The following is a 26,329-nucleotide window of genomic DNA, read 5'->3' as shown; positions in this document are numbered from 1 at the left end:
GCACATTTGAGATAATACTAGATGAGGTAACTTCATAGTTTCAAAACACCATTTTAAGTATCATCTGCATTAATACAGATGAAGCACCTAGAATGGTGCTGGGCACATAGAAGGTGTTCAGATAATGAGGGAAGATGAGGAGGACAGATGGGATGATGAAGGTCCCTGTCTTTAAGCTTATATAGCCTCGTCATCTTGTCCAACACAGAATTGAAGGAAGGCTCTTTCACCTGCCAACTGGGATGGCCAGTGTTCTTGCTGGCCAACACTTGGATGAGGGGGAAATAAAAGACTCAGGTCCTTTTGTGTTGTTTCTCTGCTCCCCACACTCCTTGTCCCAACTGAAACTGTGCCGTATGGTATTCTGAATCCATAATGTGGTTATTTTGGGGTTTAATAATTCACGTAACTTGCCCAGCCCAAGAGGGCACAATTTATAATTCAGATCTTCCAACAGCCACACGCTTTCCCCACCCCAGGCATATGCATATGTCTGTGTTTACTGGTGGGGGCAGAAGGAAGGAGCTGTATGTAAGTATGAAAAGAAATAAGAGAAAAACAAAACTTAAAAAACAACAACTGACAAAGGTCATGGTCTCTCCATTTCTCTTTTAATACTGAACAGTATTCTTTGTACAGCTGTAACATGATTTCAAGAGCAGAAATAAGAAACATTACTGATAGACTTCAGGGTGTAAAAATACCACTTTGAAAGACGGCTAGTTGAGATTTTTCTTACGCAAGTATTTTTAAAAAGTTTTCAAGTTTATAGTGTCATCAGTTTGTTTAATGTCAGGATTACGATCAAAGCTATGGAAGAGGTTTTATTATGCAGGGATGGTTTACTGTAGCCTAAATTCCATGATGCAGGAGCAGTGATTCTGAAACTACAGTGGGCAGCAGAATCCCCTGGAAGGCTTGTGAAACACAGCCCACTGGCCTCACCCCCAGAGTCTGTGATTCGGCAGATCCAGGTGGGCCTGAGAACCTGCATTTCTAGCAAGCTCAGGGGCCATGCCGCCGCCGCTGGTCCCACACCACACTTGGGAGACCCAGCCTGTCGAAAGAGCAAGAATGTATCTACCTGTGGAGGGGCGTGTAAACTGGCACCAGGGCTACTGGGCTCTTCTCGTGGGGAGGAAGGGGGGGTGCGCACCATCTGGAAATCACCCAGGCATTTTAAATTCGAATCCTTGATCTCATGTCTTTAGTTTGTGCCTTCTGGTTATTTAAAAATAAAACACCGTAGGTTATTTATCCTTGGAAGAAAAATACGACAATTTAGTCCTGCTGAGTGTTGCCACGTGTTACACATTCGATTTTTTCATCACACTAATTTCTGATTACAAATGAGCCAGCGAGAGCCGATCTCCACTTAACACAAAACGAATCCACAATCATTTACAGCTTGTGGTCTTTGGCCCTTTCCTGGTTTCCAGGCCACCCTCACCCAGGGCATTCTCCTGGGTCAAGTTAGGACACACCCACATCAAGCTTACAGGTAAGTTCTAGTAACTTCTTAGTGGGAACACCTGGCTGGCCTCTCCCCACCCTGCAGACTCTCTCTTTTCCTGAGGATTAGGACGTCTGCCTCTCCCAGAGCAGACTTACCCCCAGGGCTGCGATTCCTGTTCAGTAGCATGGTCCCGGCTAAAGCCCGCTCTCTGCAGAGTCCAGCAAGAACAGCCCTGGACGTGGGGTCACCCCCGGGCTGACACACAGCCCGGCTCGTGTGGAGCGCTGGGGTACCGCCAGGACGACAGAACAAGGCCCGAGAGCTTTGGTCAACAAACAATGAAGCCGGGTGGTCTTATGTCTAACACCCCCTGGAGGATCAAGTGGCTTCTGGGTTCAAGAATTCATAGCCTTAAAAAAAAAAGAAGGTAAAATACACTTTCTCACTGGCTGCACTTGGCAAACCAGGTCCCTACCAAGCAGTCGGGCAGGTGACTGGGACAATGACTGCTGAAGTGCAGTTACCGACCACACGGCCTTGGGGAGGGGCATTTCTGGACAAAGGTCACATTGGAAGGAAAACAGCACCAACACATTAGTCTATGTCAGAGGGAAACCAAGCTCTTTCTCCTTCCTCCCCACCTCCCCACCCCTGCGCATTGGTAAAGAGACTCTAACGTAATAAGGAGCTGTCACATGCAGGTAGATGGCAGCAACACGGCCAAGGGGCCGCTGGAACTTTCGGAGCTTCAGTGTTTGTCCAAAAGCAGACGCCCAGAAGCTGGAGCGAGGGGTGAGCACGACAGGCCACCGCCGGCCTACCCTCTTGTGCCGCTGAGGTCACTGGCCGCATGCAGTGTACGAGCTCCCTGGGGCCCAGCCCAAGACGCACCCCGGCAAATGCCGCCCCGTCTGCTGGGGGAGCTGCAGTGAGTGGTCTCCTCTCTAAAACAAAAGGGCCGCACTGGGTGGCCCGCACGCTTCTGAGCGTAGGTCAGGGATGCTGGCCCCAGAAGCCAGCAGGTCTGGAGTTTCGGCCCCACCGAGCGACCTGTGCTAAGCTGTGCGGGCTTCTGTCTCAGAGGGTCACCGCAGGGCTGCCCTCGCCCGGACGGCTGTTTCCCTCTGCTCAGAATTCTCTTGATTTTCTGGACTCAATACCAGTCGGCAGCTTCCCAGTGAGCAGGACTGCAAGTAAACACGGGGAGCCTGGTGTCCGCATTCACATCCGATGGACTGCTGCGCAAGCACATTCACGGGAGCTGGGACAGGGCAGCGGACAGAACAGAGAGTGGGTCTCCCCTCATCAGGCCAGCCTGGTGACGGGACTGCCCCTCCCTCAGAAGCAGAGGCCCGGCGGGGGGGGGGGGGGGGGGGGGCGGGGCGCTGCTGCGCCCCTGCCAGCAGCCCAGGCCCATTCCGTGGGGCGTGGTCTTCGTGAACCAACTCGGGTCAGGCGTGACGCGGTGTGACAGAAGGGCGGAAGGTCTGAGAGCTCTTTGGTTTCACCTCTCTCTGCTCTTGGTGGAGAAAGAACACGTTTTTCAAAAATGTTATTCTTCAAAAACCTGGGAGGGAAAGAAATGCCAGCGAGAGGAACACAAAGAGGGAGGTAGTGCATGCCGCGTTTTGGAACTTCTGCTTTTCAGACTGTCCCAATTTTGTTCCGCTTCCAAGTTCATCCTGCAGTACAAGGTGAAGCCAAGCGATCCGAGTCCACAGAGCTGAAAAGCAACTCCTATGTATAATTCAGTTCCTAGATCTTCAAATGCTATGAATTCTCTAGAAAGGTAATGGTCTCACTTTATAGCCAGGGAAATTACCAGAAGAAAGATCTTGGCTCTGCCACCTTCGCTTACAGAAGGTAAAACACTTAACAGAGACAGATTTCTGTTGGAGTTAGACTAGATTTCTCTTCACAGCCCTGAATCTCACGAGGTGAGAAGGAGTAGAAGTTGCCAAGTGGTTGGCTACCAGACCCATCAGTCTGTTTAACTCTGGCTAAAAGCAGAGAATAATGGGCAGGCTCCCAAGTCTCTCCCCCTTCGGCTCTGGCGTGAAGATCGTCATGTAACACACACGCAGTGACTTCCAACTGCCACCCAGCAGCGGGCACACAGAGAGCACGGGGCGTTTTCAGTCCACACAAAGGCAAGATCAAAGACGAGGACGAAAACCTAAAGGTATTTCGGTTTTCCAGCTGGATCCCCCACTCTGGCTAACTCAACGGTTCATTCCCCCAATTAACCCCCCAAATCAGCTGATTAGAAAAACGTTCTTGCAATAACGCAAGTTGAGCTGTTTCTCTCTATCCATCACATTCTGCCACTTCCTTAGAAATGATGAGTACGTGTCGAGGTGCAGAGGCTGGAGAAAGCCCAACTGCTTCTAGGATGTGCCCCTGAGCAGCGCGGGGGGGGGTCGCCGGTGTCCACTGCTCTCCCCCTCCTATCGGCCGGGGAACCACTTAGGTGCCCTCTGGAGCCCAGCAGTGTCAGGATCACCGAGGAGGCAACATTTGTCCTCAAAAGTCAACCTAAGCCCCTGGGTTACTCTCTTGGACCGCCCTGGTTTGCGGTCTGGGTGGAGGCTTTCAAATGAACACTCATCTGTAGCGATGCCCCGTAGGCCCAACAGGGTCAAGCCCAGGATCAAGCCCGCTGGGCCAGGAGTTATGCCTGGGGCAGAGCCGGCTCTGACGAAGATATTAAGAGGCTGCCTGTCAAAGAGCAGTTCCTCTGAGGCGAGGAGACAGGGGCCTGCAGGGAGCACGCATGCAGTGCTTGTATTTTCAAGTAAACTTTCCTCCTCATAAATAATTCCCTCTTCAGCTTCAGGAGTCTCGTCTACAATAGCCACTGTTCAGCAAACACTTGAAATTAGGTGAGGTCATCATGCCGATTCTAGATTCATCCACTTAATAATTAAGCCTTCAGATCACAAAACCTGCCGCCCCCCCAGCCCCCCTCCCCTCCGACACCAGGGAAGCATCTTACTCATTCATGACCAGGCGTGTTCCCAACAAGCCCCACTGACACATGCGACAGTTGTGTGGGGCACAGTAAATCTGGTAATAGGAGGACAACAGCATGGCTTGTAAAGAGCATAATCCTACAGGCCATTAGGATGCCTACTGCCTCTTGTGATGTGGAGTGTGGATACAGTACTGAGACAAGGTCTTCATTTATGTTTAACAAAGACCTGTATATTTTAATGCAAATCTAAGGACCATCCCTGTTCTAAGTTTAGAGAAGACTATTTGAATGAGTCTCGAAACTTTGTAAAACAAATAACCTAGTACCCTATATTGGAAGCCCTTTGTAGTAATCTTTTTTTTTTTTTTTTGCTAATTTGAAAAAAATAACTTATTTATATATCAGAGTTGACTGTAAACGTGGATGTCAACCACCCTTTTAGTTTTATAAATCTGCTTTTAGCTTTCATCAACAGGCAGATTTACTTACCTACCATGATCCTAACCATGAGAAAATACCTTTCTTTAAAAAACTGTTACAAATATTTATTAAAAAGTGCAAGTCAAAAGTCAGCTGGGCAAGTACATCATTGCAAATCACAAAAAAGGGCGGGGGGGGGGGGGGGAGCCGAAAGCAAATAAACAAGAAAGACAAACAAGAAAAAAAATTAAAAAGAAAAAAAACCAACCAGTGTGCCAAGGAGTGGACCCCAACAGATGAGGAAACAAGAAGTCCAAGCTAGAGCTCTATCCGGATGTTGGCTGTGCTTTCCAAGTGCACAAAAAGATGGTGAGGACAGCCACGGCCTCCCCTGCCAGGCTCTGGGTCAGCTGCTGCTTCAACAGTGGTGACAGCATCAGGGAGGCTATATAAATATCCTATAGACACGTGTACGTTGGAGGCATTTAAAAAGTCATCAGAAGTCTGAAATTTAGCATCTCAGCAGTTTCAGCTACTAAAACTCAATTAAAGCATCCATTATTTAAATTTGGATTGGCTCAGTTATTTGAATGGATGATTAAAAAAACCAAAAAACTGAGTTGTCATCTTAGGGGGGGAAAAACCCTCAAGTTCACCTACCCATTCTTGCCATGACTCACAGGGTAAGACAAGTCTGGTTCAGAACTAGCCTTTTTTGTCATTATGGTTTCTGAGTGTCGCTGTGCTAATGATGTACTAACCACTCCCAACTGTGACCTCCCTCCCCCCCACCCCCCGCCCCCCAGTGCAGAGTGCCACAGGAGTGACCTAACCGTCGAGGAGGCTGGCCAGGGACCCTAACCCCTTCAAGTGTGCTGTAGCCATACAGTTAAAGGTGGTCCTAAAAATACAAGCTGCACCAGGACAGCAACGTGAATTTGGCAAGGCTCTGACCTCCAGCAACCTCACCCACCGTTCCCTCAGCTGTGCAAACTGGGTCCTGCCACCCTCTCCTCCCTTCAGTTCAAGCCACCCGTTGTTAGCATCCCCAAAGCCTAGTGCTTTCCGTTATTCTCCATTAGCTATTTCTACCACAAAATAATGTGCCTGGAAAAGCAATTTTATCCCAGCACTTATCCCTGAAAAATGGATCGGTGCGTCTTCTGTCACAAACTGCTTCTTGGGCCTTCTGTTCCCATCAGCGACCGGCTGTCAGGGGCGGCGGGGAATGAAACGTGCCCGGGAGCCCGCACTCCGGACAGGGCTCATCAGGACGGGACCGCGGTGCGCCGTCGGAGCCGGGGGAAGGGTCTGGGCCGGAGAAAAGAGCTGTCCGAGATGGATGGAATGAGCAACAGCAAGCGCTAGTGGAGTCTGCGGAATTTTCTGGATTCCTCCGAGGCTGTCCTTGGGGCGTGAGGCCTGGGAGGCAAAGCAGTGGCGGGCCATCCTCAGAGCGGGCCAGGTGGGCCAGGAGCGCACGGTCGTCCACCCGGTGTTCCCCGTGGCCCTGCCAGCGCCGGGTCAGAGCAGCTGTCAGTGGTGGGGTCACGGGGAGGGGGGTCAGTGCAGGCCGCGTCTTCCAGAGAGAAGCGGGAGGGGACGGCAACGCCCGGCGCCGCTGCCCGCCTCCCCGGGTTCGAGTGCAGGAGGGGCTGCACCAGCCGTGTCACAGCACAAGGAGGAGGACCAGCACGACCAGCAGGACCACGAAGAGGACGGCGATGGCACACCACTGGCGCCTGTCTGGAAGGCAGGACACGAGGATTAGCGCTCTCGGGACTCTACGTTCCCCAAGGTACAGTCACATGCAACTCCCCGCAGCAGAAAGGGGCCAGAGTGTGCCGATGACGGGGGCTCGGAGGATCTGGAACCCGCCCGTGGGCCGGGTGTCTGTGCCTGCACCGCATGTGCACCCACAGCTCTGCCGGTCCCTCGAACACGGGCCTGTAACCAGTACGTGCTCCGCGCTTCAAGTCTTTCATTAAAACCCATGGCTCTCAGCTGGCTGCTGGTGGGTACCATGCCCCTGGCAAGGTGCTGGCACTGGCATTACAGATCAAAGCCCATTTGCTTTAATCCTCTACCGAAGCCAAATCACTTAATTCAACAAGAATCCTGTTCTTTGCTCAATGGGCACTAGGGGAGGACGGAAAGAGGATAAAAGCTCCCGCTGGTCACTCCAGGAAATGAAGGGCTGAAAAAGCAAACTCCAGGGACCATAAGCACGATCACTGTTACGCCACACCCCTCCAGGAGAGATTACTGGGAAAGTAACTTACACAGCTTACCACTGAATCCAAGTGGAAGGCCTTCTCTGAAACCTGCCCTACCAACACTTCATAACAAGCACCGGAAACTAAGCGGCTAGAGTCCATCTAAACACCAAGAGCAAGGAGGCGCGGAGGAACAGAAGGGCCCACACAGACCCCAGCAGAGCCCCAGCTCCACCCACAATCCCCCGCGTGCCTGGCAGGAAACACGAATACCCTCGCTCACCCTGGGCCGGGCCGGGTGTGGAGCCCAGGGTGCCGCCATTGCCAGGATGCCTCCTGAACTTGTGGAGGTAGAAAGAACAAGCAGTCTTTCTACAAAGGGCCAGACTGACAGAACAGACTTTCACTGGCCTATGAAAACATATTTCCGCTGCTAGAGAGGAGTCCTCCATTTAAACAAAGATATGAAGGTAAACTGACTCATCAAAAGTCTACTTGAAAGCCTGCAGATTCTAGGACACCATGGCTATGGAGGATCACAGTATAAGAAGGTCCGCATCTAGGAAAATTGATTGCAAAGCTTTCCTCAAAGCAATGCTAAGTCCACAAACCAGTACTTAAATTATCTGCCACGGCTGGCAAAATTTTAGAACCGGCCAAAAGACTGCCACCAAGTGACAGTAAGCAAAGTAAGTACCTTCTTGGTGGTGATCACCTTGCTCTACTTCAGACACTCTAGAAACTCACTTAGAAACTGTGATCAGGGCAAAGACCCCATGTCTGTTGGTTCCTTGTCTGAACAGGACTAGTCCAATGGGCACAGGAGGCAGAATTGGCCTACTCAGATAATATTTTTAATCTGTTTAACTATCACTTCACTGCTCAAGAGAACTTGAGTTAATCTAGCATTCTTTCATCTATTTAAAAATGCCTATAAGAACTTCAAAACACTCATTAAAATGATTAGTTGGTATTCTTCCAGGACAAAACAGCAAGATAATTGCTTCCTAACCATCCCTGCCCCCCAACCTTACACATATCCCTGTCCCCCCAGCCCCCCAACATTCTCAACCCTAGATTCCCAATATCGAACCAGTTTTCCACTTTTTGGCTTTCCATCAGCCTCTCCCAAGCCCCTCCCACCTCCGATCACGCTCTCTTCCAGGATTGCATTAAATAGGGGTTTTCATCAAGGACAACATCCCTCATACAAGCTAGCACAACCGGGGACGCTCCTTTAAAGCCATTTCCCTTTGAAGTGCTAAGCTGCTGCTAGAAAGCCTGAACCAGGTAACCTCACCCGCTGACTTCTCCCCAGAAGGGGGGCAAAACTAACCACAAAGGCTTCTGCGCTCTCAAGGGAAAAGCCTAACCAGCTTTGTAAGCTCAAGACCTGCTTCAAAAAGTAGATGGGAACAAAGAGAGCTCCAATGGCAGGTGTTTCTCCCCTTCCAGTATATTTTCCTCCACTGGGGAGAAAAGATAAAAAAATTTTAGAAGGTGAGGGAAGACTCAAAAGAACCTTCTACTCAAAAGAATACACCGTCCTTGGGTCACTCATAAAGCGAGTGTGGCATCTCGGCTGATTTCTTCCACGAAGCAGCCAGCCACGGGGAAGGGCAGACGTTCTGATTCTCCGGAACCGTGTGGCTGGCACGTGAGCGCGGTTACTGCCTGATCAACTTCAACGTGTCTTCATATACTTTAAGTACAGATTAAAAAGCCGCGAACTTGCCCAGAAGTTATGGAGAACAGAGGCAAATACAAATTGCCTTGGTGTCAACCTGAAGCCAAGAGCACCAAGCAGGAGGCCCTGAGCAATCTTTCTCTTGGGAGCAGGCAAAGCTTAAAATGAAAAAACCATGGGCAAGCTGTCTAAACTGAAGGGCCTTTCAGGCTGAATTCTCCATCTCCTGGCCCTTTTTCTTAGACAAATATAATTGAAGTCCCTACTTTGCTCCCCAAACTTTTCTTTCAGGATAAAGTAGCATAAAGCATAAGCAAGGCTCAGTGCTATTTATACACACTGAACGGCTTATCACAATGCAAGCACTTTTCTAAATTATTCATTCCCGGAATGCTGAGAAACAAAGACACAGTGCATCTTTGTTCTTTGCTCTTCCCCAAACAAAACTGGTGCTGAAGTAGCTACTTGACTTTGTGATGAATACACACACTAGAGAGGGCCTGGGGTTTACACTGGTTATGTAATACTTCACTAATTATTATTATTTTTTTTTTAAGTAGAAGCATGAAGGTGGGAGAGAACAGAGGAATAGGGAAGAAGGCTTTGCAAACCTTTCTCTAAGTGTGTGAAAGATTAACTAAGCTGGTGCCTGCTTCAGGCAATGAAAAGCTGCTGGAGGCATAAAGGTATTTGTATTTGTCCCTGGAGAGAAAGAAGGAACTAAGTCTGGCTACGAGCTTCCCTCTGTTTTGGATAAAAAAAACAAAACAAAACAGGTCCTTTGCCCTGCAGGGCCATATTCTGCCTGACTTCCTATTTTTTAAAAAAGAAACAAACATTAAGTAAGTACTAATACGTGGGAGACACTTTAAACACTTGTACATTAATTACTATTATTTAATTTAACTTCCACAATGCTCTGAAGAGGCAGGCAACAACCTATTTTTTTACAGGTAAGAAGCTGAGCCCCAGACAACTGTTCTTTAACTTGACTATGAGTTAAACTGCTGGAAAGCAAATATAGATCTGTATTAGCCTTAGCGCAGAAGGCTGAATGAACCATTAGACCCCATAACACATACCTGATGAGAGGAAACCCACAGAAGAATGAGGCAAGAAATGGGAAGCTCCAGCGGGGGTGCTAGTGCTCTGCTTCAACCACATTTACATCACCTCAAGGAGTACCTCAGTTCCTCCCTTGACCAAGCCACCCCCTGCCGACTAAAGAAGAAAGGAGATACTGGATGTTCTTAAGCTTTAAAATACAGTATTTCTAATGTACTAGGGGAGGTGGGTTGCTGCCATCAACAAATAGAGTCACTGGAACATATCTTCCTACATAGTGACCAGTTTGAAAACTGTTAAAATTTCACCCCACTCTGGCGCAAATCTGCTGGAATATTTCACTTACGACTTTAAGTGAGAATAATTTATTTTTTATTTAAAAAGATTTTTTTTAAGTTTGTTTATTTTGAGAAAGAAAGAGAGAGAGACTGCACGCATTGAGAGTGGGGGAGGGGCAGAGAGCGAGAGAGAGAATCACAAGCAGGATCCCCGCTGTCAGCATGGAGTCCAATGCAGGGCTCGATCTCACAAACTAGAAGATCAATGAGATCATGACCTGAGCCAAAATTAAGAGTCAGATGCTTAAATGATGGAACCACCCAGGTGCCCCTGAAAGAAATTTAAATTAGATCTGTAAGGCCATCTGATTCTGAAATGGTAGGAGTTTTTCAATAAAAGAAAGTCCAGGGAAAACAATAACCGGCTTCTTCATTACTGTTCCCTATTTGGGCAAGGAAATAAGAAAGTGAAATAAAAAAGGATTTTGTAATTGCAATGAGAGTTGCTCCACTAGGAGAAAAGCCACCCACCACACCAGCCTTGTGCGGTGGGGGCACACAAAGACCACTTCTCCAGTGAAGGCCACAAGTGGCAGACGAGGCCTGTGCCTACCGGTCTTCCTTCTCTGACAAGAAAGCAGACCCAAAAATGTACGACAGGAGGGAGATCTGAAGGGGCACACCTGTGAGAACGCTATAGACCATGTTTCTAGAATGAAGTAGGAATTCTTAAGCTTTAAATGCCATACATACCACTGGTCATGTGAGATACTTTTGCAAGTTTCTTCATCACATTGTCCAGCCGGGACTGAGTGCTCTCCAACTCATGGGAGAAATCATCCAACATACTGGAAAGAGAAGCAGACGCAGAGGGGTGGCTGGTAAGCACAAAGTCTTGGCAACGCACTGGCCATGAAATTAAATCATGGCAAGGTATGATCTTACCCCACGCCTCAGTGTTAGCAAACCTAAAACAGGTAATGTGGGGGTTTGATCAATCTATTATCCAAACTCCTTAGCACAAGACATGTTTTTTTGATTTCAGAATTTTAGGAATTTAAAAAAGCAATGAATTACATATGCTGGATATTAGCCAGCACTCACAAGCAGGGTCTGGGGCAGACCCCATAATCAAGCATGTTAATGTTTCTGCAGAGGAAACTAACAGGAATCATAGCTGCAGTGAGTTCAGGTTAGGTTTCCTGTAATATGGGCTTGCTGAAAACTTAAAAAAAATTTTTTTAGAGCTTTGTAGATTTTAGAAGCGTAGACCAGGCAGTGTGGAGCTGACTGATAGAAGAACAGAAACTCAGTGGCAACGCATTGCTCTAGAAAGAGGCTGTGTGAGGTCAGACAACCAGGCTTTGCCACTTGCTTCCCCTGCTACCTTGACAAGGCACCCCACAACTCTTTGGCACAGTTTCCACATCCGTAAAATGGGATAGCTTCCCTGCCGGGGGTCTTGTGAGCACCAGGTCATAACACAAAGCACTTTGTGGCGACAGGAGCCAAACATACTTTAATCTAATAATCATTGCCTGTAATGCACTCTGTGCTTTGTCATAACGCCGGGAGGCCCTGGGACTGCCATTCCTGACGGTGTGTGCTCCTCACCTACACCGGCAGAGAAGCCAGTGTTTTCCCACGGGGAGAAGCGGCTCCAGGAAGCTAACACTATTTTGCTGTCCAAGGTGCAGCTGGGAAAGAAAACACCAAAATACTCTCATCCCAACAATGTTTATTTCATAAATCACCAAACATTCCAGACTTTTCAACTCTGGGCTAACATGTGATCATCTCAAATATAGAATGCAACATACCAATTAGTCTTATTAAGACCAGAGGTCTTATTAGTAAGGCTCTAGTACTCTGACAGCATCAATGGTGGCTAGAAAGTCCTGGGCTCGGTCTGTGCCCACATGAAGCAGCCGACAACCCTTCAGGATTCAGGGCAACCGACTCCTCATTAAGTCAATTAGGAAATACAGTCCATGTTGACAACTAAATAAGCAAGTCTTTGTCCCTTACCTGAATTTTCACATTAAGACATTATTAGTTCATCTTAGATCCTGGTAGCATCTTAGCCCTGCAGCTGCAGACCTATCCAGGCAGGGCCAAACGCCGAAAACACAAGAGCCACCTTTGTATGCCGGGCATGACTTTTCCGACTGAGGACAAAAAGGCCAGTCACCCAGCCTCCAGCCCAAGGACACCCACTAACTAGGTTTCCAGCCCCGACCTATCTCCTCGGCGCTGTCCAAAAGAAACAGGCTGTGAATCTGTATGCTATTTTGTATTTCTGGTAGCCACACATTTAAAACAAAAAGGAAGAAATTAATTTTCATAATCTGCTTTATTTGGCTCCATATAGCCAAAACATTATTGTTTCAACATGTATTCAATATTTAAGAAATCATGCACAAGCTACTTTGTGGGGTTTTTTTTTTTTTTTTCATAGTAAGTCTTCAAAGTCTGGTGCATTTACATTTCGGCCACATCTCAGGTCAGACTGACCACATGTTACGTGGCCAACGGCACAGCTGCCAGTGGCTACACGTCCTGGGGAACACAGGTCAGAGTCCAAGACCCATGTGTTCTCCTTTGAATTTACTTATTATTTTTACCAAAGTGACACACACTTTATTATTATTTTTTAAATATTTTTCTTTTTTTAAAAAAATAGTTATTTATTTTTGAGAGAGAGAGAGAGAGAGACAGAGTGCAAGCAGGGGAGGGGTGGAGAGAGAGAGGGAGACATAGAATCTGAAGCAGGTTCTAGGCTCTGAGCTGTCAGCACAGAGCCCAATGCCAGGCTCGAACCCATGAACTGTGAGATCATGACCTGAGCCGAAGTCGGACCCTTAACCAATTGAACCACCCAGGTGCCTCGACACACACTTTAAAGAGCTAAATAGCACGTTAAGAGTTTTCATTAAAAACAAAAAACAAAAAACAAAACCCAAAAAAAACCACAGCTGTTTCCCGCCCCCAGGACAACTGCTCCAGCCCCTCCCACTCTTCTCTTGGGCTTTCTCCACTTTTTGAAGTAAATGCTTGCACCAGAATCCTGTCCTGCTGACTCTGCACTAGAAGGGCTAGGGCTTTGCTCTGCTCCCATTTCCTTCCCCATCTCTGCATCCACCCCACACCTCCTCCTCCTTCCTTCCAACATGATTTTGTCACAGTGTGAGGAGATCGCCCTTCGGGGCTCATGCTGTCTAGAGTGAGAAAATGCTCTTCCCAGCCGGTGGCTCGTGGCCACCAGCTTGCTCCTTGGCTCTCCCCACGGCTGGCCAAGGGTTCAGCTTCCTCTGGTCGGTAGAGTCGGTAACCATCCAGGATCTAAATGTTATGCTTATTGTTTGTTATTTCATGCTCTATGTCCCCATAGGTTTTACGCCGCTAAAAAACAAAATCCCTCTGCCTGCACTCTAGTGGGCTTTAGGGAGGGAGCGGAGATAAAAGGTGTATTCGGTGTGTTCAAAGTCACCATCTTTAACTGGAAGTCTACCAGGCTTCTCTGTTATCTACCGAAGCCCAAGGAGTTCAGGCAATTAGTCCTTTCCCGTCCCCCAACTGGCATTTTAGGGGAAGAATGCATTTTAGACGGAAATTAAACACACATGCCTAGATTCCACTCTTGTAGCTTCCCACCTAGTCTCCCTGTCTCCAGTCTTGCTCCACTATGGTTGGTCATCTAAACCGCAGCTAGACATGGTGCCTGGTGGCTCAGCTGGTTAAGCATCCGACTTCAGCTCAGGTCATGATCATCCCACAGTTCATGGGTTTGAGCCCTGTGTTGGGTTCTGTGCTGATGGCTCAGAGCCTGGAGCCTGCTTCCGATTCTGTGTCTCCCTTTCTCTCTGCCCCTCCCCTGCTTGTGCTTTGTCTCTCTCTCTCTCTCAAAAATAAACGTTGAAAAAATTTTTTTTATGCCACGGCTAGATGGGCCTGCCTGAAATGTAAACCTGACCATGGTGTCATTCCTAACACAACCTTCATGGTTTCCCATCACCCTCAAAAGAGAAAGTCCTAACCCCATAACAGGGCTTCTAAGGCCTCCCTGTCTTGACTTCTGCACCCCTCCCCACTCCCATGCTCTATACACAGTAAACCTTTCTGCCCCATGCACTTCCTCACTCTCTGTCTGGCTTGGCCCTCCCCTCACCCCCAACCCTTCACTGGGACACCTTCTCCTCATCCTTCAGGTTCCAGTTAAACACATCTTCTCAGGGACCTGGGCTAAGTCAGGTCTGCAGCTTGTGCTAGGTGAGGGCTCCCAGGTCCCATGTCCTTCCTCCTTCCTTCTCTGTCACCTCTTAATGACTTACACCATTTGTAGAACGTCCGTTCTACACAGTAAATGGTAAACTCTCTGATGGCAAAGACGGTCTGTTCTGATCGCTCCCCTATCAATACCCAGGACCTCCAGCAGAGCAGGTGCCATTCTGAATTTATGAAGAATGAATGTATAATGCTGAACTTAAGAGTGCAACTGGAGAGGTTCTGAAACATCCTAGTGGATGGTCTTACTTTTTCAGAAAAAAAAAAATTGTGAAATGAACGGGTTTTAGAAGGATGCTTTGGGGCCATGCTTCCAAGCACAAAAGGAGACTGTCCCGAGGGAAAAACAAAGAAACCCAATTGTTTTTTCTTGTTTGCTCTGTGTTTACTTTTTACTTTTGAGGGAAGATTTTTTTATTAATTGAGGTTAAATTTATAAACTTTTTTTCATAATGTTAAAGTTTAAGATGCAGAGTAAGAAGTTTTATTCAATGGAGCAGGAGAGTCATGGGGTGATAAAGTGAAGCCAGCTCATGTCCTATCCTCTTCGGGACCCAAATCCCCAGGGAGGTTACAAAAGCCAGATCTGTCTCATGCTCCCATTCGTCATAACACTCCAAGAGTCTGCTCAGAGGAGACTGGATCTGTTTTTGCAAGGTGTAAAACTAACATGAGAATAACTCTGCCTAAACCCTGCTGAAAATTTTATCTGATAAATTTGCTTCTTTGGGGGAGGTCAGTCCGCAAGACAGAATGAAGACAGAGCTGTAAGTAAAACAGCTTTTGGTTTCACTGGCCCTGTAACTGTCAGGCTTTTCAGGGGTCTCTGAACACGGCTCTGCCCCTCAGTTTCCCTGCAGTAAGAGGGGCATGTCAATACTCACACTGCCTGTTCCTCCAGCTCCCCTCCGATGCGCTGGGACATGTTCTTCAGCACCCCGATGCTGCCAGAGACCAGCTCCAACTGCTCATCCTGCTGCTCCACAATCAGCTGGTGCCAGAGAAACGGGAAATAAGCAATGAGAATCCATCTTACCTGGCTCCAGTCCCGGTACTCTAGCAGCTGCTCGCGTCTTTGCCAACTTGGGACAATTCTCATTCAGAAGCAAAGCCCAGAAATCCAAGGACCAGACTATCGCCTCTGAGAACACACTGCTCAAAAGGCTGGGTTGTCAGGCTACTGATACCTCCTGCTGATCCAACGTGTGAACAGTCAGCAAACCTTGAAACCACCAAGGGGGACTGATGCCGTGTGGCTCGAGTCCATTGAGGGAAAAGGCCAGGGCCAAAAGCACCTGTGCAGTAACCACTGAGCCAGGGGGGATTTGGGAAGAGGAAGCCCACACCAGGGTCAAGGTCTCAATCCACAACAGGCTGCCACAGCCTGACTACGAGAGAGAGCCTGGCAAACCTCTGAATGTGGGAAAACTGTGCACACCGAGTCCTTTCCTTCCTGCTCAAGGACAAACCAGAGGCGGCCCTGTGGCAGTGAGCTGTCTCAAGGACAACAACTGAGTGATAAATAATTACTGTTAATTGTGCTGTACCTTCCTCATTTTTTGTATATAAAAAAGTCTACTTGATTAACAGCAATTTAAGTAGACAACTGGTTAAACAGACATGCTAATGGAAAGAGAACACACAGTCCTACATGTATACATACAACTTCGCATTTAAGAACCAGTAGTTTCAATGCGTAGAAAACCCTCAAATCCCCAGATACATTGTTCTCAGCTTCCTTTTTAAAATACAACTACATATCAAAAGCAACAATGTGAATATAACCAACCTCGCTTTCTTTCTGCTGTATAACCTCCACCAAAGCAATTATTTTTACATATAATAGATTTTCAATGAAAAAACAAGGACTCAATTTTTCTGAAAGTGCCTTTGTTGAAATGAACAAAAAACGGAGTATAGAAGTGGAGGCGGGGAAAGACGTTGCTAGTTTTTTGTGTTTTGTTTTTTTCAATCAATGGCCTTGTCTGTCAGTTGTGGATGTCTGGTCTGCTTTTCCTGAGAGAGCTAATCAAGCTTGGATCTCTTGACAAGGTCGTGCTCCGAAGGAGGTTCACGGCACAGGCGGACGCAGGCCGCCGCAAGACAAGTCCCCCCCCTCCCACACACACCTGCTGGCAGTGGACGGAGGGAGGGCCTGGCTCCCACCGCAGCCTACGGGCCCTCGGGTACCTGCTGCTGGGCCTGCTGCTCCTCGATGAAATGGGAGTTGGCTAACTGGAGCTCACGGTCGAGGCGCACATACTTCTCCGTCGTTCCGGCACTCCAGTTCTGACCACCACTGTCCCCTAGCAGCGCCTGTGAGAGCAGGACGGGGCAGCCAGGTTGGGGGGGGGTGGGAAACAAGCCATTACTATCTGCATAAATGCTCCACAGCAGGGACATAAAGAGTTCTCATACTGCTCACGGTGCATTTTCCACCGGGTCAGCCTTTTGTGTGGTGGTGGAGGTTGGTGCCTGCGTGGCACAATTTCAGGAATGCCGGGAAGGGCACCCGCTGCCTCCAAGCTTTCCCAATGGGACTCAAAAATGGCCTTTGGTCCCATTAAAATGCAAATAAATGTCACCTTCAAACCAACAAGTGCCCATCTGTACACACTACATAATGTAAAAGCACTCGGCCTCTGTAGGTCAGCTCTTTCTACCCTGGGAAGTTCACCAGAGACTCACAGGTTCTAGTGTAATCCCACAGATCTAGAATCCTTTTTATTCAAGTGTGAGCCAGGGAAGTTTCTGGGGTTGTTTTGGAAGGAGGTGGGAGAGCACCCTAGTATGATAAGAAGCTAAGTCACAGCCTCTCACACACAGAAGCCCCAAGAACCACCAACGTCTCTTCAGTTTAACCCATACATAAATCCCAGTGCTCTTCCAGTTGAACGAAAGGGCTACAGGCTTCCCAGATAGGACCTGGGGGTTGATTCACAGGGGGACATGGCCACGAATGAGTGCCTGATCCTGATAACCCAGGCGAGTGCTGGGCCTGAAGTTAGAGCTCTTCACCAGGGTCAGGTTTCCCAATATGAATTCAAGGAAGTTTGTAGCCAGAACAGGATAAGTCTGGAAAAAGGATAAGTCTCCCTTATATGAAAAGGCCTGTCAGGAATGGGAAAGCTCATTCTCCGCTGCGGGCTCGGACTGGGAGCCCCACAATCCTGTCTGACTAGTTGGTCAAAGTTACTGCTCACACCAGTCCTGCATAAAGAGCCAGAAGATGCTGCTGACTAAGATTCTTTCTCCTTGTGCGGTTGCCAGATCTTCTTACCGGGTACTTTTAATCTCCGGAACTGTTAAAAGCCTAACTGATTACTTGCTTCTCTGTCTGAAAAGCCCTTTACTAGCCCCTCGGGACTGACGTGGCCCACTTCACCTGATGCTCAGAGCTGAATTCGGTCAAAGGGCCACACTTTGGGGACTGGGCTTGGCAAAGCTCCAAAGACAGAGCCTAAGTGCTGAGATGATTATGAGAAGGGGACCAGGGCACAGGAGAGCCTCCGGCAGTCCTTGGCAACGTGGCCTCTGGAGGAAGCAGACCCAAGGCCTTTTGAAGATGGCCCTGCCCTGCCCTGATTGTAGGGTTGTCAAGATGAAGAGATCCTGCTCCTTCTGAGCTGAAGACTCTAAGAATCTCTAAGGAGGGCAGTGGGGCCTAGTGACAGTTTTTTCAAGGTCAGAATAAGGCTATATATAGTGCATCATTAGGCTACCGACAGAGAACTGGGGGCTCCACCAGCCTGGTGTGCTCCTGGGGACACAATCAGGGCTATTTTTCTAGCGCATCCATGGTCTACACTCAGGTGGACATATGTCACACCATTAACAGTCGTCTATGCTTTACTGTGAACCAGCTTAGATTTCACCAGTCTGACTTCCAGGACTCTGTTTTAATGGGAAAGGAGACGGCAAGGGCCCAGGGCACTGGAGGACCAGCCTGTGTGCAGGTGCCAGAGCCAGAGGTCCCAGCTCAGCCGGGGTAGCACAGCACCTGATCTGGCAGGAAACAGCGAGGCCTGCCTGCCTGAGTGCGTACAGAAAACCGGCCCTGCGATTCTTTGACAATTTGTGACCCTATGATGTTTCGCGCAACACTGAAAACAAAATTCCAGTCCACACTTGGAAAGGCAATGTGTAACTACACAGTTTGTGTATGTCAGCTCAACTTCTACTATCTGGGGAATAAAACAATTCAAGTTCAGGGTAATGGAGGCCAAGAGTTCCTGATCTCACTGTCACAACTACCTTAGGTCACTCAGCTCCTGTGAGCTGAAGGGGGGACAAAAAGGGAACTTCAAAACTAGCCAGCTATGGCCAGACCCTCAGCTTCTCCCAAGAGCTAGTGCCAGATGGACCAGGTCAGTCACTGGCTGTTCCTCGCTGCACCGTTAAGAGGAAGGGAGGTAGACAGGAAGAAAATAAAACACAACAATGACTTGAAAAATGAAATGCGAGAAAGGAAACAGGAAAATTAAGTTGGGTGATATCTGGAGAGCCCCCTCCCTTTCTTTGAGCTCTTACAATACTTGTTTTCAAAATTAAGTGGGTCAACAAACACATGCAGGTATAAAGTAAGGACTTACTGATATCCAGTTGGTTAAAAATGATGAGCTGATTCTGGAGTTAACAGTCTACTAAATGGACTGACTACTGGTAACTTTATGGAGTCTGAACGGAACTGAAGTTAAATCTAAATTTTAGGTGACTGGTGTGTGTGTGTGTATTAAGTATTTATTTGAGGGGGGGCGGGGAGATGGGGCAGAAGGAGAGGGAGAGAGAATCCCAAGAGAATCTCTGTGCTGACAGTGCAGAGACGTGGGGCTCGATCTCACAAATTGTGAGATCATGACTTGAGCCAAAATCCAGGGTCTGACGCTTAACCGACTGAGCCACCCAGGTGCCCCTGTTGTACATTTTTTAAAACTATTTTATTTTATTTTATCAGTCAGAAAGAAATGTCTACACAAAGCATCTAACTTTAAAAAGATACTTAAAATTCAAGGACTGGTCTCTTGTAGCTTTTATTTTTGATATGTCATTATCTGTGCTTTGGTTTCTGAAATGAGATTTCATGATGTATCTTTAATAACTAATAGAAACTAGACCTCATGTCAAAAAAATATTTAAGGGGCACTTGGGTGGCTCAGTTGGTTAAATGTCCGACTTTGGCTCAGGTCATGATGTCATGATTCGTGAGTTTGAGCCCCATGTCGGGCTCTGTGCTGACAGCTCAGAGTTTGGAGCCTGCTTCGGATTCTGTGTCTCCCTCTCTTTCCACCCCTCCCCCACTCACACTCTGTCTCTCTCAAAAATAAATAAAAATTTCTAAAAATAATAAAATAAAAATAAATACTTAAAATGACGAAGGACTTAAATTCACATGTTACATTAATTTAACACACATTAAGTTTCCTCCAGTGTCTTTACATAAAATTTCACTCATTCGATGTCTAGTAAGTTCTATGGGCAATGTAACAGCAGCCAGAGATTTAAAAACAGCCTGTGACACAAACTGTTCCTCACTTTCAAGGAGCATGGGGTCCAGCAGAGAAAAAGACATGAAACGGAGCAATTACAGCACTTAACAGAGCCTTGCACACGGAGCATGCACGACACGTCCAGAAGAAATGCCGTGTGGTGGGGGCTACAAGGATAAGCAGAGGGAGCTATGGGAGCCCAGACGAGAGAGCCAAAGGGTGTGAGGGAGCGGAGGGGCAGCTGACCAGGCTTTCTCACACCTGCCGACCTCACTCCAGGCTCAGTGTGTACATGTCCTCTGCTTAAACACACAATACGCAGACATCAGCATTTTTTAATTACAAATACCTAACCATGCTATTTTCTTTGACTGATGTTGTGTATTCAGATGTTTACTCACCTGTCTGTTTTTTCGTTCAGCTAATGCCTGCACAGAGGAAGGTGACATGTGATCCTTCATGTCCTAATGAGGTAAGGAGAAGACCAGAAAACAAACGAATACCCTCAGATTAAACAAAATCATGGTTAATATTTTACATGCTAGCAAAATACACATACATTATTATGAAATTTTTAAAACAAAAAGACAGCATTCTTTAAAGTCTCAAAAATAAAGGAAATAAAATAGTGGGACTGGCATTCCTTTAAAAGGGCATAACCTGGATACTAAATTTAAAGAGGAAGACAGAGGAAGGGAGCTGGGATTTCCTGAGTACCAACCACGGGTCAGAAACACCACCGAACACTTACATTTATCACTGAATTTTCATAACAACTCTATGAAGCTGGTATTATTTCTGCTTTACAGGTGAGGAGTTTGAGATCTACCAAGGCTGAGGTACTCTCTTAAGGTCACACGGTCAGTAAACGGCAATCCTGGGACACAAACTCAAGAACCTGTGCTCAAGGACTGAGATCTTCAAACAGAATACATGTGAAAAATCATGCACTTTAGGATAAAGTATATCTATCATTAAACACCAGAGAATACTTCCTAGTATTCTATCTTATTTTATTTCTGGGTTGGATTCATGTGAAGTATAGACTATTCTAATCCAAGAGTGAATTTCCAGAGCAGTATCAAAAATAATTTTGTAAAGGGATGCTTGGGTGGCTCAGTCAGGTAAGTGTCCGACTTCAGCTCAGGTCATGATCTCACTGCTTGTGGGTTTGGGCCTGGCGTCAGGGTCTGTGCTGACAGCTTAGAGCCTGGAGCCTGCTTTGGATTCTGTGTGTCCCTCTCTCTCTGCCCCTCCCCCGCTCAAGCTCTGTCTCTCTCTCTCAAAAATAAACATTAAAAAATAATTTTGTATGGAAAGAAAAATGAGTGGACCCATTACTTACTCTGAAGTAAAACACCTGATTAAATATGAGCCATTTTCCTTATCATATTTAACCACAACCCAATATCCTTTAAAATTATTTGAATTGAGTACGATTGCTGTAATACAATTTTTCTTTAAAAAAATAAATGCTGCCAAAATAACTTCATAACTTTCTGTTGGCAAGTAGGCTATTTTATAGATGCAAATGTTGAGGGATTAGGCGCTCAGAAACTTTTTCCAAGACACATGACAAGTGAACAGCAGATGAGACAGTGCCACAGTTTTCCTAATTCCTATGGGCAGTCTGAATAACCACCTTGCTTCAACTTTCCCAGCACCCATTTTTACGCTCACCAAATGCTCACTAAAGCCTAATACGTGCCCACGTACAGCAGTGAGCAATACAGGCCGGGTCCCTGCCCACATGGAGCCGACACTATGGTGGAGAAAAGGCAAACAGTAATCCCACAGATAAGTCAACAAAGTGGTTGCTGTGTTGGGAAGGAGGGGAATAAATAGGGCTGGAATTGAGTGGGTGATGAATGCCACTCTAGAGGCATAGGATAGGGGTGACAATGGAATCGAGACCTGAAGGGCAAGAATGAGTCAACCACAGAAAGAACTAAAGGCCGGGAAATCTGGGCAAAGGGAACAGCAAATACAAAAGCCTGGAGGTGGGAAACAGCTCAGTGCCTTTGGCTCTTGAGAAAGCAGGCCAGGGTGGTCCAAGGAGCCAGCTGCGTGTTTGGGGCTAGGGGACAGAAGAGAAGGTTGGCCAAACGTGCAGGCCCTTCAGGCTGCTTAGATTTTATTCTGAGGCAGGGGCTGGCAAACTTTGTTTGTCAAGGAGTAAATATTAAATATTCAGCCCATCATACACTGCTGTGTGTGTGTGTGTGTGTGTGTGTGCGCGCGCGCGCGCGCGCACATTTTCTAACTATACTTTAAAAAATGTAGAACTGTTCTTAGATCTCATGGGTCATAGATTGCAGGCCCCTGTGCAAAGGCAAATGAGAAGCATTAAAGTATTTTAAGCATGGCCATGGAGTATTCTGGTTCATGTTTTAGAAGATCACTTCGGGTATTTTGTAGAAAAAAATGTTATTAATCCAGCAGAGCAAAGGTAAAGAGATCATTTTACTATAACCTGTCACTATGTCCCTCCCAGTGCTGCCCATCTAAGGGTGCATCCAGAAGGAGCAAACCCCCTCTGTTGGGGGCCTTCAACAAGAGGATATGTGAGCCCTTGGAAATGACACTGGGTAGGTAGCACATCCGAGGGGTGTTCTGTCTAGGGTCCAGTTGACCCAGAAATTCTAGAATTCTCTACCTATTTCGCTGTTCACAAACCTCAAAAAAAAAAAAAAAATTAAAAAAAAATGGCCACCCATAGAAACTGAGAAAAATATACTTAGTTTAAAAAAAAAAAAAAAAAGCACCCACCATGAACATACAGATATTGGCTTATTTAAAACAAAGGGAATGCAGTGGTATAAGCCATGTTTCTTAAATGTGTGAGATTTACCTGAGTGAGTCACCTGGGGTGGTGTTAAATGTTCACTGGTGGGATAACATATGCTTTAAAAATGCACTTAATACATTTTATAATAGTTAAAAAAAAAAAACAGTGAACACTACTTGCATAAAGAAATAATGAAAATATCAACATGTATCCAAACATGTATGGAAAAAATAACTGAAATTCAATTAAACCTTGAACTTTATCTGTAGAACGTGTTTTTGCTGTTAGAAGTCAGGACAGTGTGGGGCGCCTGGGCGGCTTAGTTGGTTAAGTGCCCAACTTCAGCTCGGGTCATGATCTCACAGTTTGTGAGTTTGAGCCCTGCGTCAGGCTCTGTGCTGACACCTCAGAGCCTGGAGCCTGCTTCGGATTCTGTGTTTCCCTCTCTCTCTGCCCCCTCCCCTGCTCGTGCTCTGTCTCTCAAAAATAAACATTAAAAAAATGAAAAGAAAAAAAAAGAAGTCAGCACAGTGAACAGGGAAGTAGAGACCGTAAAGGCGCACAAGGAGGCTTCTAGGGGTGCTGGGAATGCTCTGGAATGCTTCCATGGCTGTCACCAGTTTACAAACTCTTCAAGCTGTGTACCTGGGATACATGCACTTTTCTCTATTTTTGTACTTCAATAAAAATGTAAAAAAAACAAAAAACAAAAAAAACTGCTGCTCTGGAACAATGGCTGGAAAGTAAACTGGACTAACTGAAAAAACTTGACATTTTGTAACAGGAGCCTTGATATTTGTGTCAAATATTCACGGCCTTGACCTAGCAATTCCACTATTAGGATTTATTTTAAGAAAACAATATAAAAGGGGCGCCTGGCTGGCTCAGTCAGTAGAGCATGCAACTCTTGATCTGAGGGTTGTGAGTTAGAGCCCCATGGTGGGTGTGGGGATTACTTAAAAATAAAATCTTAAAAAAAGAACAGTATAAAATATATACCAGAAAAAAAGCAAAGATGTACACTGCAGTGCTATTTATAATAGGAAAGAAAAATAGAAAAAAGCAGCATGTCCCTAGAAGAGAATAGTAACTTAGAGTAAACTCAGACTAATGTGCCATTTCTTTTAAGAGTCTATTTCAGGGGTGGCTGGGTGGCTCAGTTGGTTGACTGTCCAACTTCGGCTCGGGTCATGATCTTATGGTTTGTGAGTTCGAGCCCCATGTTGGGCTCTGTGCTGACAGCTTGCTCAGAGCCTAGAGCCTGCTCGGGATTCTGTCTCCCTTTCTCTCTGCCCCTCCCCCATTCACACTTTGTCTCTGTCTCTCTCAAAAATAAACAAACATTAAAAAAATTTTTTTTTGTTTTAAAAGAGTCTATTTCAATGTCATATAATGACTAGAGGAAATATGTAAAACTGTTAATAGTGATTATTTCCAGGGAGTGGAATGACAGAATGGAGGGGCATTTTTTACCTTTCTCATCCAGCAAAATTATTTGCATTTTAAAAATAGCAAGTATGAACTGTTTTTAATTTTAAAAATTAAAATACAAAATGCTTATGATGGCTTAACACTATGATCACAACTGTAAAAATACAACTATCATACACTGAGAAGAAAATCACCATGAGAAAAATATAGCAAAGGTTGTGTTCATTATTTGGAGCTTAGATTTCTTTTTTCTATTTTTTCTTCTTATAAACTTTTCTAATTTTCCTTCATGAACATGCATTACTTTAATGAAATACGTATTTAAAAGCTCCAGGTTTTTAAAGTGTCTGCTTACTAAAATATATGTGGAGGGGCCGTTAGCCCTGATGGCGAGTGACTCTTCCAATGGCTGTGCAGCGTGTGTCCTGTGTGGCCACGACAGCAGGTAAAACAGCCAGGCTTTCACTTCTGGTCGCCATTTGTTTCTACGTCCGTTAAAAGTTATCAGCCACCAGCCTCCTTATTAGGATTTGGAATTTTAAGCTAAGTCACCGAACACTGTTAAGCATTCTGTAACAGCCTATCAGGCAAAAAGGTAATCAGTCATCTTCTTTCTAACACATGAAATTTAGAACCAGCAGTCCAGAAGCAGCTAATACCAATACAATTTGGTTCGTCTGTCAAAAAAAACAACAACAACAAAAAAAAAAACCCACAACACAATAAATGTCCTAGTTACTTATGCTCCTGTTCCCATTCCATGGTGTCTTCCAAACTGAGTGAATGGGACACCATACATCCCAGTACTCAGCACTCAGAGGTCACACATCCCAATGTCATCTCTGTCCACATTGTACACCTCCCCCTTTTTGGTTAACCATGTCTATCTTGACTTACAATGAAATGGAAACAATTCTTGGGTTGGAACAAGTTGGATTTTTTTTCGCAAGGGGTACAGTTCTCATCATCTTTGAAAGTTAGAGAATGTCTGTGAGGACCATTTAACTGATAAAGAAAACATAGAGCCAGAGAGGCTAAATCACTTGCCATGATGAAAATTTATTAAGGTCACAAATGAGCCTAGAACTCAGGTCTCCTCACAGTTCATTCCCTGTGCCTCTGCCATATACTTCGAAACCTTCTGCTACTAAGTTAAGACAAAGTCACTTCTGGAACATATTTCCACAACACAAAGATTTCACATGCAAGATCTCTGATGTGTAGGTGACCCCACAAATATAAAAATGATTACTTCAAAAATATCAAAGGCTATTTACACACACACAAAAATATTTTTGCTCTCTTCAATAAAAACTGCCAGCAAAACTTAGTAAAAACTACATAAACTTCAAAGACACTTGGGAAAACACACAAACAAGACTCTTGAAACCAGGGATGCTTCTAAAAGCAAAGCCAATGGACATGAATTGCAAGGAAAAATGAGGGAAAGATGTAATTCTTCAGACAGAACAACCACACACACAAATGTACAATGTGTTACCAACTCTCCTGCCTAAGAAAGAGAAAGCTGTGGATCAAAATGTACTCCTTTTGGAGCAAATAAACGAAAACGTACTAATAACAGGTTAACAGAGGACTTTATGTAAGCTTGTGATATACACATCCCAAACCTGAGCTTGGTCGTAGGTTTCTTTTCCCAAATCTCCTAACTCTCTGATCCTACTCTACCTCCTCCAACTAGAACCCAGAGATCTCAGTATATAAATACTGCTTAACTAGAGACTCAGTAGGGTAAGTGTCTCTTACTTAATCTCAGCTCAGGTCATGATCTCATGGTTCATGGGATGGAACCCTATGTCAGCGGAAGCCTGGTTGGGATTCTCTCTCTCCCCCTCTCTCTCTCTCTGCCCCTCCCTTGCATGCATTCGCTTTCTCTCTCTCTCAAAATAAATAAATAAACATAAAAAAAAAAAAACCCTGCAAATACTGCTTAGCCAAATGCAATAATATTTTTTTAATTAAAACAATTTTTTTTATTTTTTTTTTATTTTTGATAGACAGAGAGACACAGAGCACAAGTTGGGGAGGGGCAGAAAGAGAAGGAGACACAGAATCCGAAGCAGGCTCCATGCTCTGAGCCGTCAGCACAGAGCCTGACGTGGGGCTCGAGCTCACAAACCGCAAGATCATGACCCGAGCTGAAGTTAGATGCTTAACTGACTGAGCCACCCAGGTGCCCCCCAAATGCAATAATATTCAATCAACACATGGTGCTTTAAGAAA

General features: G+C 46.1%; 2 protein-coding genes across 5 annotated transcripts in view; one reads left to right on the top strand and one right to left on the bottom strand.

Moving 5' to 3' along the window:
• The window catches only part of KIAA1614 (KIAA1614 ortholog), a 62,290-nt gene extending 47,967 nt beyond the window's left edge, over nucleotides 1-14,323 (top strand). For all 3 annotated transcript variants that reach the window (XM_047840329.1, XM_047840328.1, XM_047840330.1), the window contains exons 11-12: nucleotides 4,296-4,299; nucleotides 14,312-14,323. The gene's annotated coding sequence lies outside the window, so the exon portion shown is untranslated. The remainder of the gene's footprint in view (nucleotides 1-4,295; nucleotides 4,300-14,311) is intronic.
• Nucleotides 593-26,329, bottom strand: part of STX6 (syntaxin 6) — a 51,670-nt gene continuing 25,933 nt past the window's right edge. Inside the window, exons 4-9 of one of the 2 annotated variants that reach the window (XR_007148107.1) lie at nucleotides 20,268-20,330; nucleotides 16,571-16,696; nucleotides 15,265-15,371; nucleotides 10,850-10,944; nucleotides 5,119-6,596; nucleotides 593-1,866 (exon numbers count right to left, since the gene is read on the bottom strand). Coding sequence is in view for 1 of the 2 variants with exons in the window: in XM_047840331.1 (XP_047696287.1) it covers nucleotides 6,520-6,596; nucleotides 10,850-10,944; nucleotides 15,265-15,371; nucleotides 16,571-16,696; nucleotides 20,268-20,330 (468 nt within the window). In the remaining variant the exon portion in view is untranslated. Of the gene's footprint in view, nucleotides 6,597-10,849; nucleotides 10,945-15,264; nucleotides 15,372-16,570; nucleotides 16,697-20,267; nucleotides 20,331-26,329 lie in introns of both variants that reach the window. The other variant, XM_047840331.1, reaches the window with a different exon arrangement.

The sequence above is a fragment of the Prionailurus viverrinus genome, chromosome F1, assembly GCF_022837055.1.
Source record: "Prionailurus viverrinus isolate Anna chromosome F1, UM_Priviv_1.0, whole genome shotgun sequence".
Taxonomy (NCBI): Eukaryota; Metazoa; Chordata; class Mammalia; order Carnivora; family Felidae; genus Prionailurus; species Prionailurus viverrinus.
The sequence above is the reverse complement of the archived record's forward strand: the minus strand, read 5'-3'. Positions and strand labels throughout refer to the sequence as shown.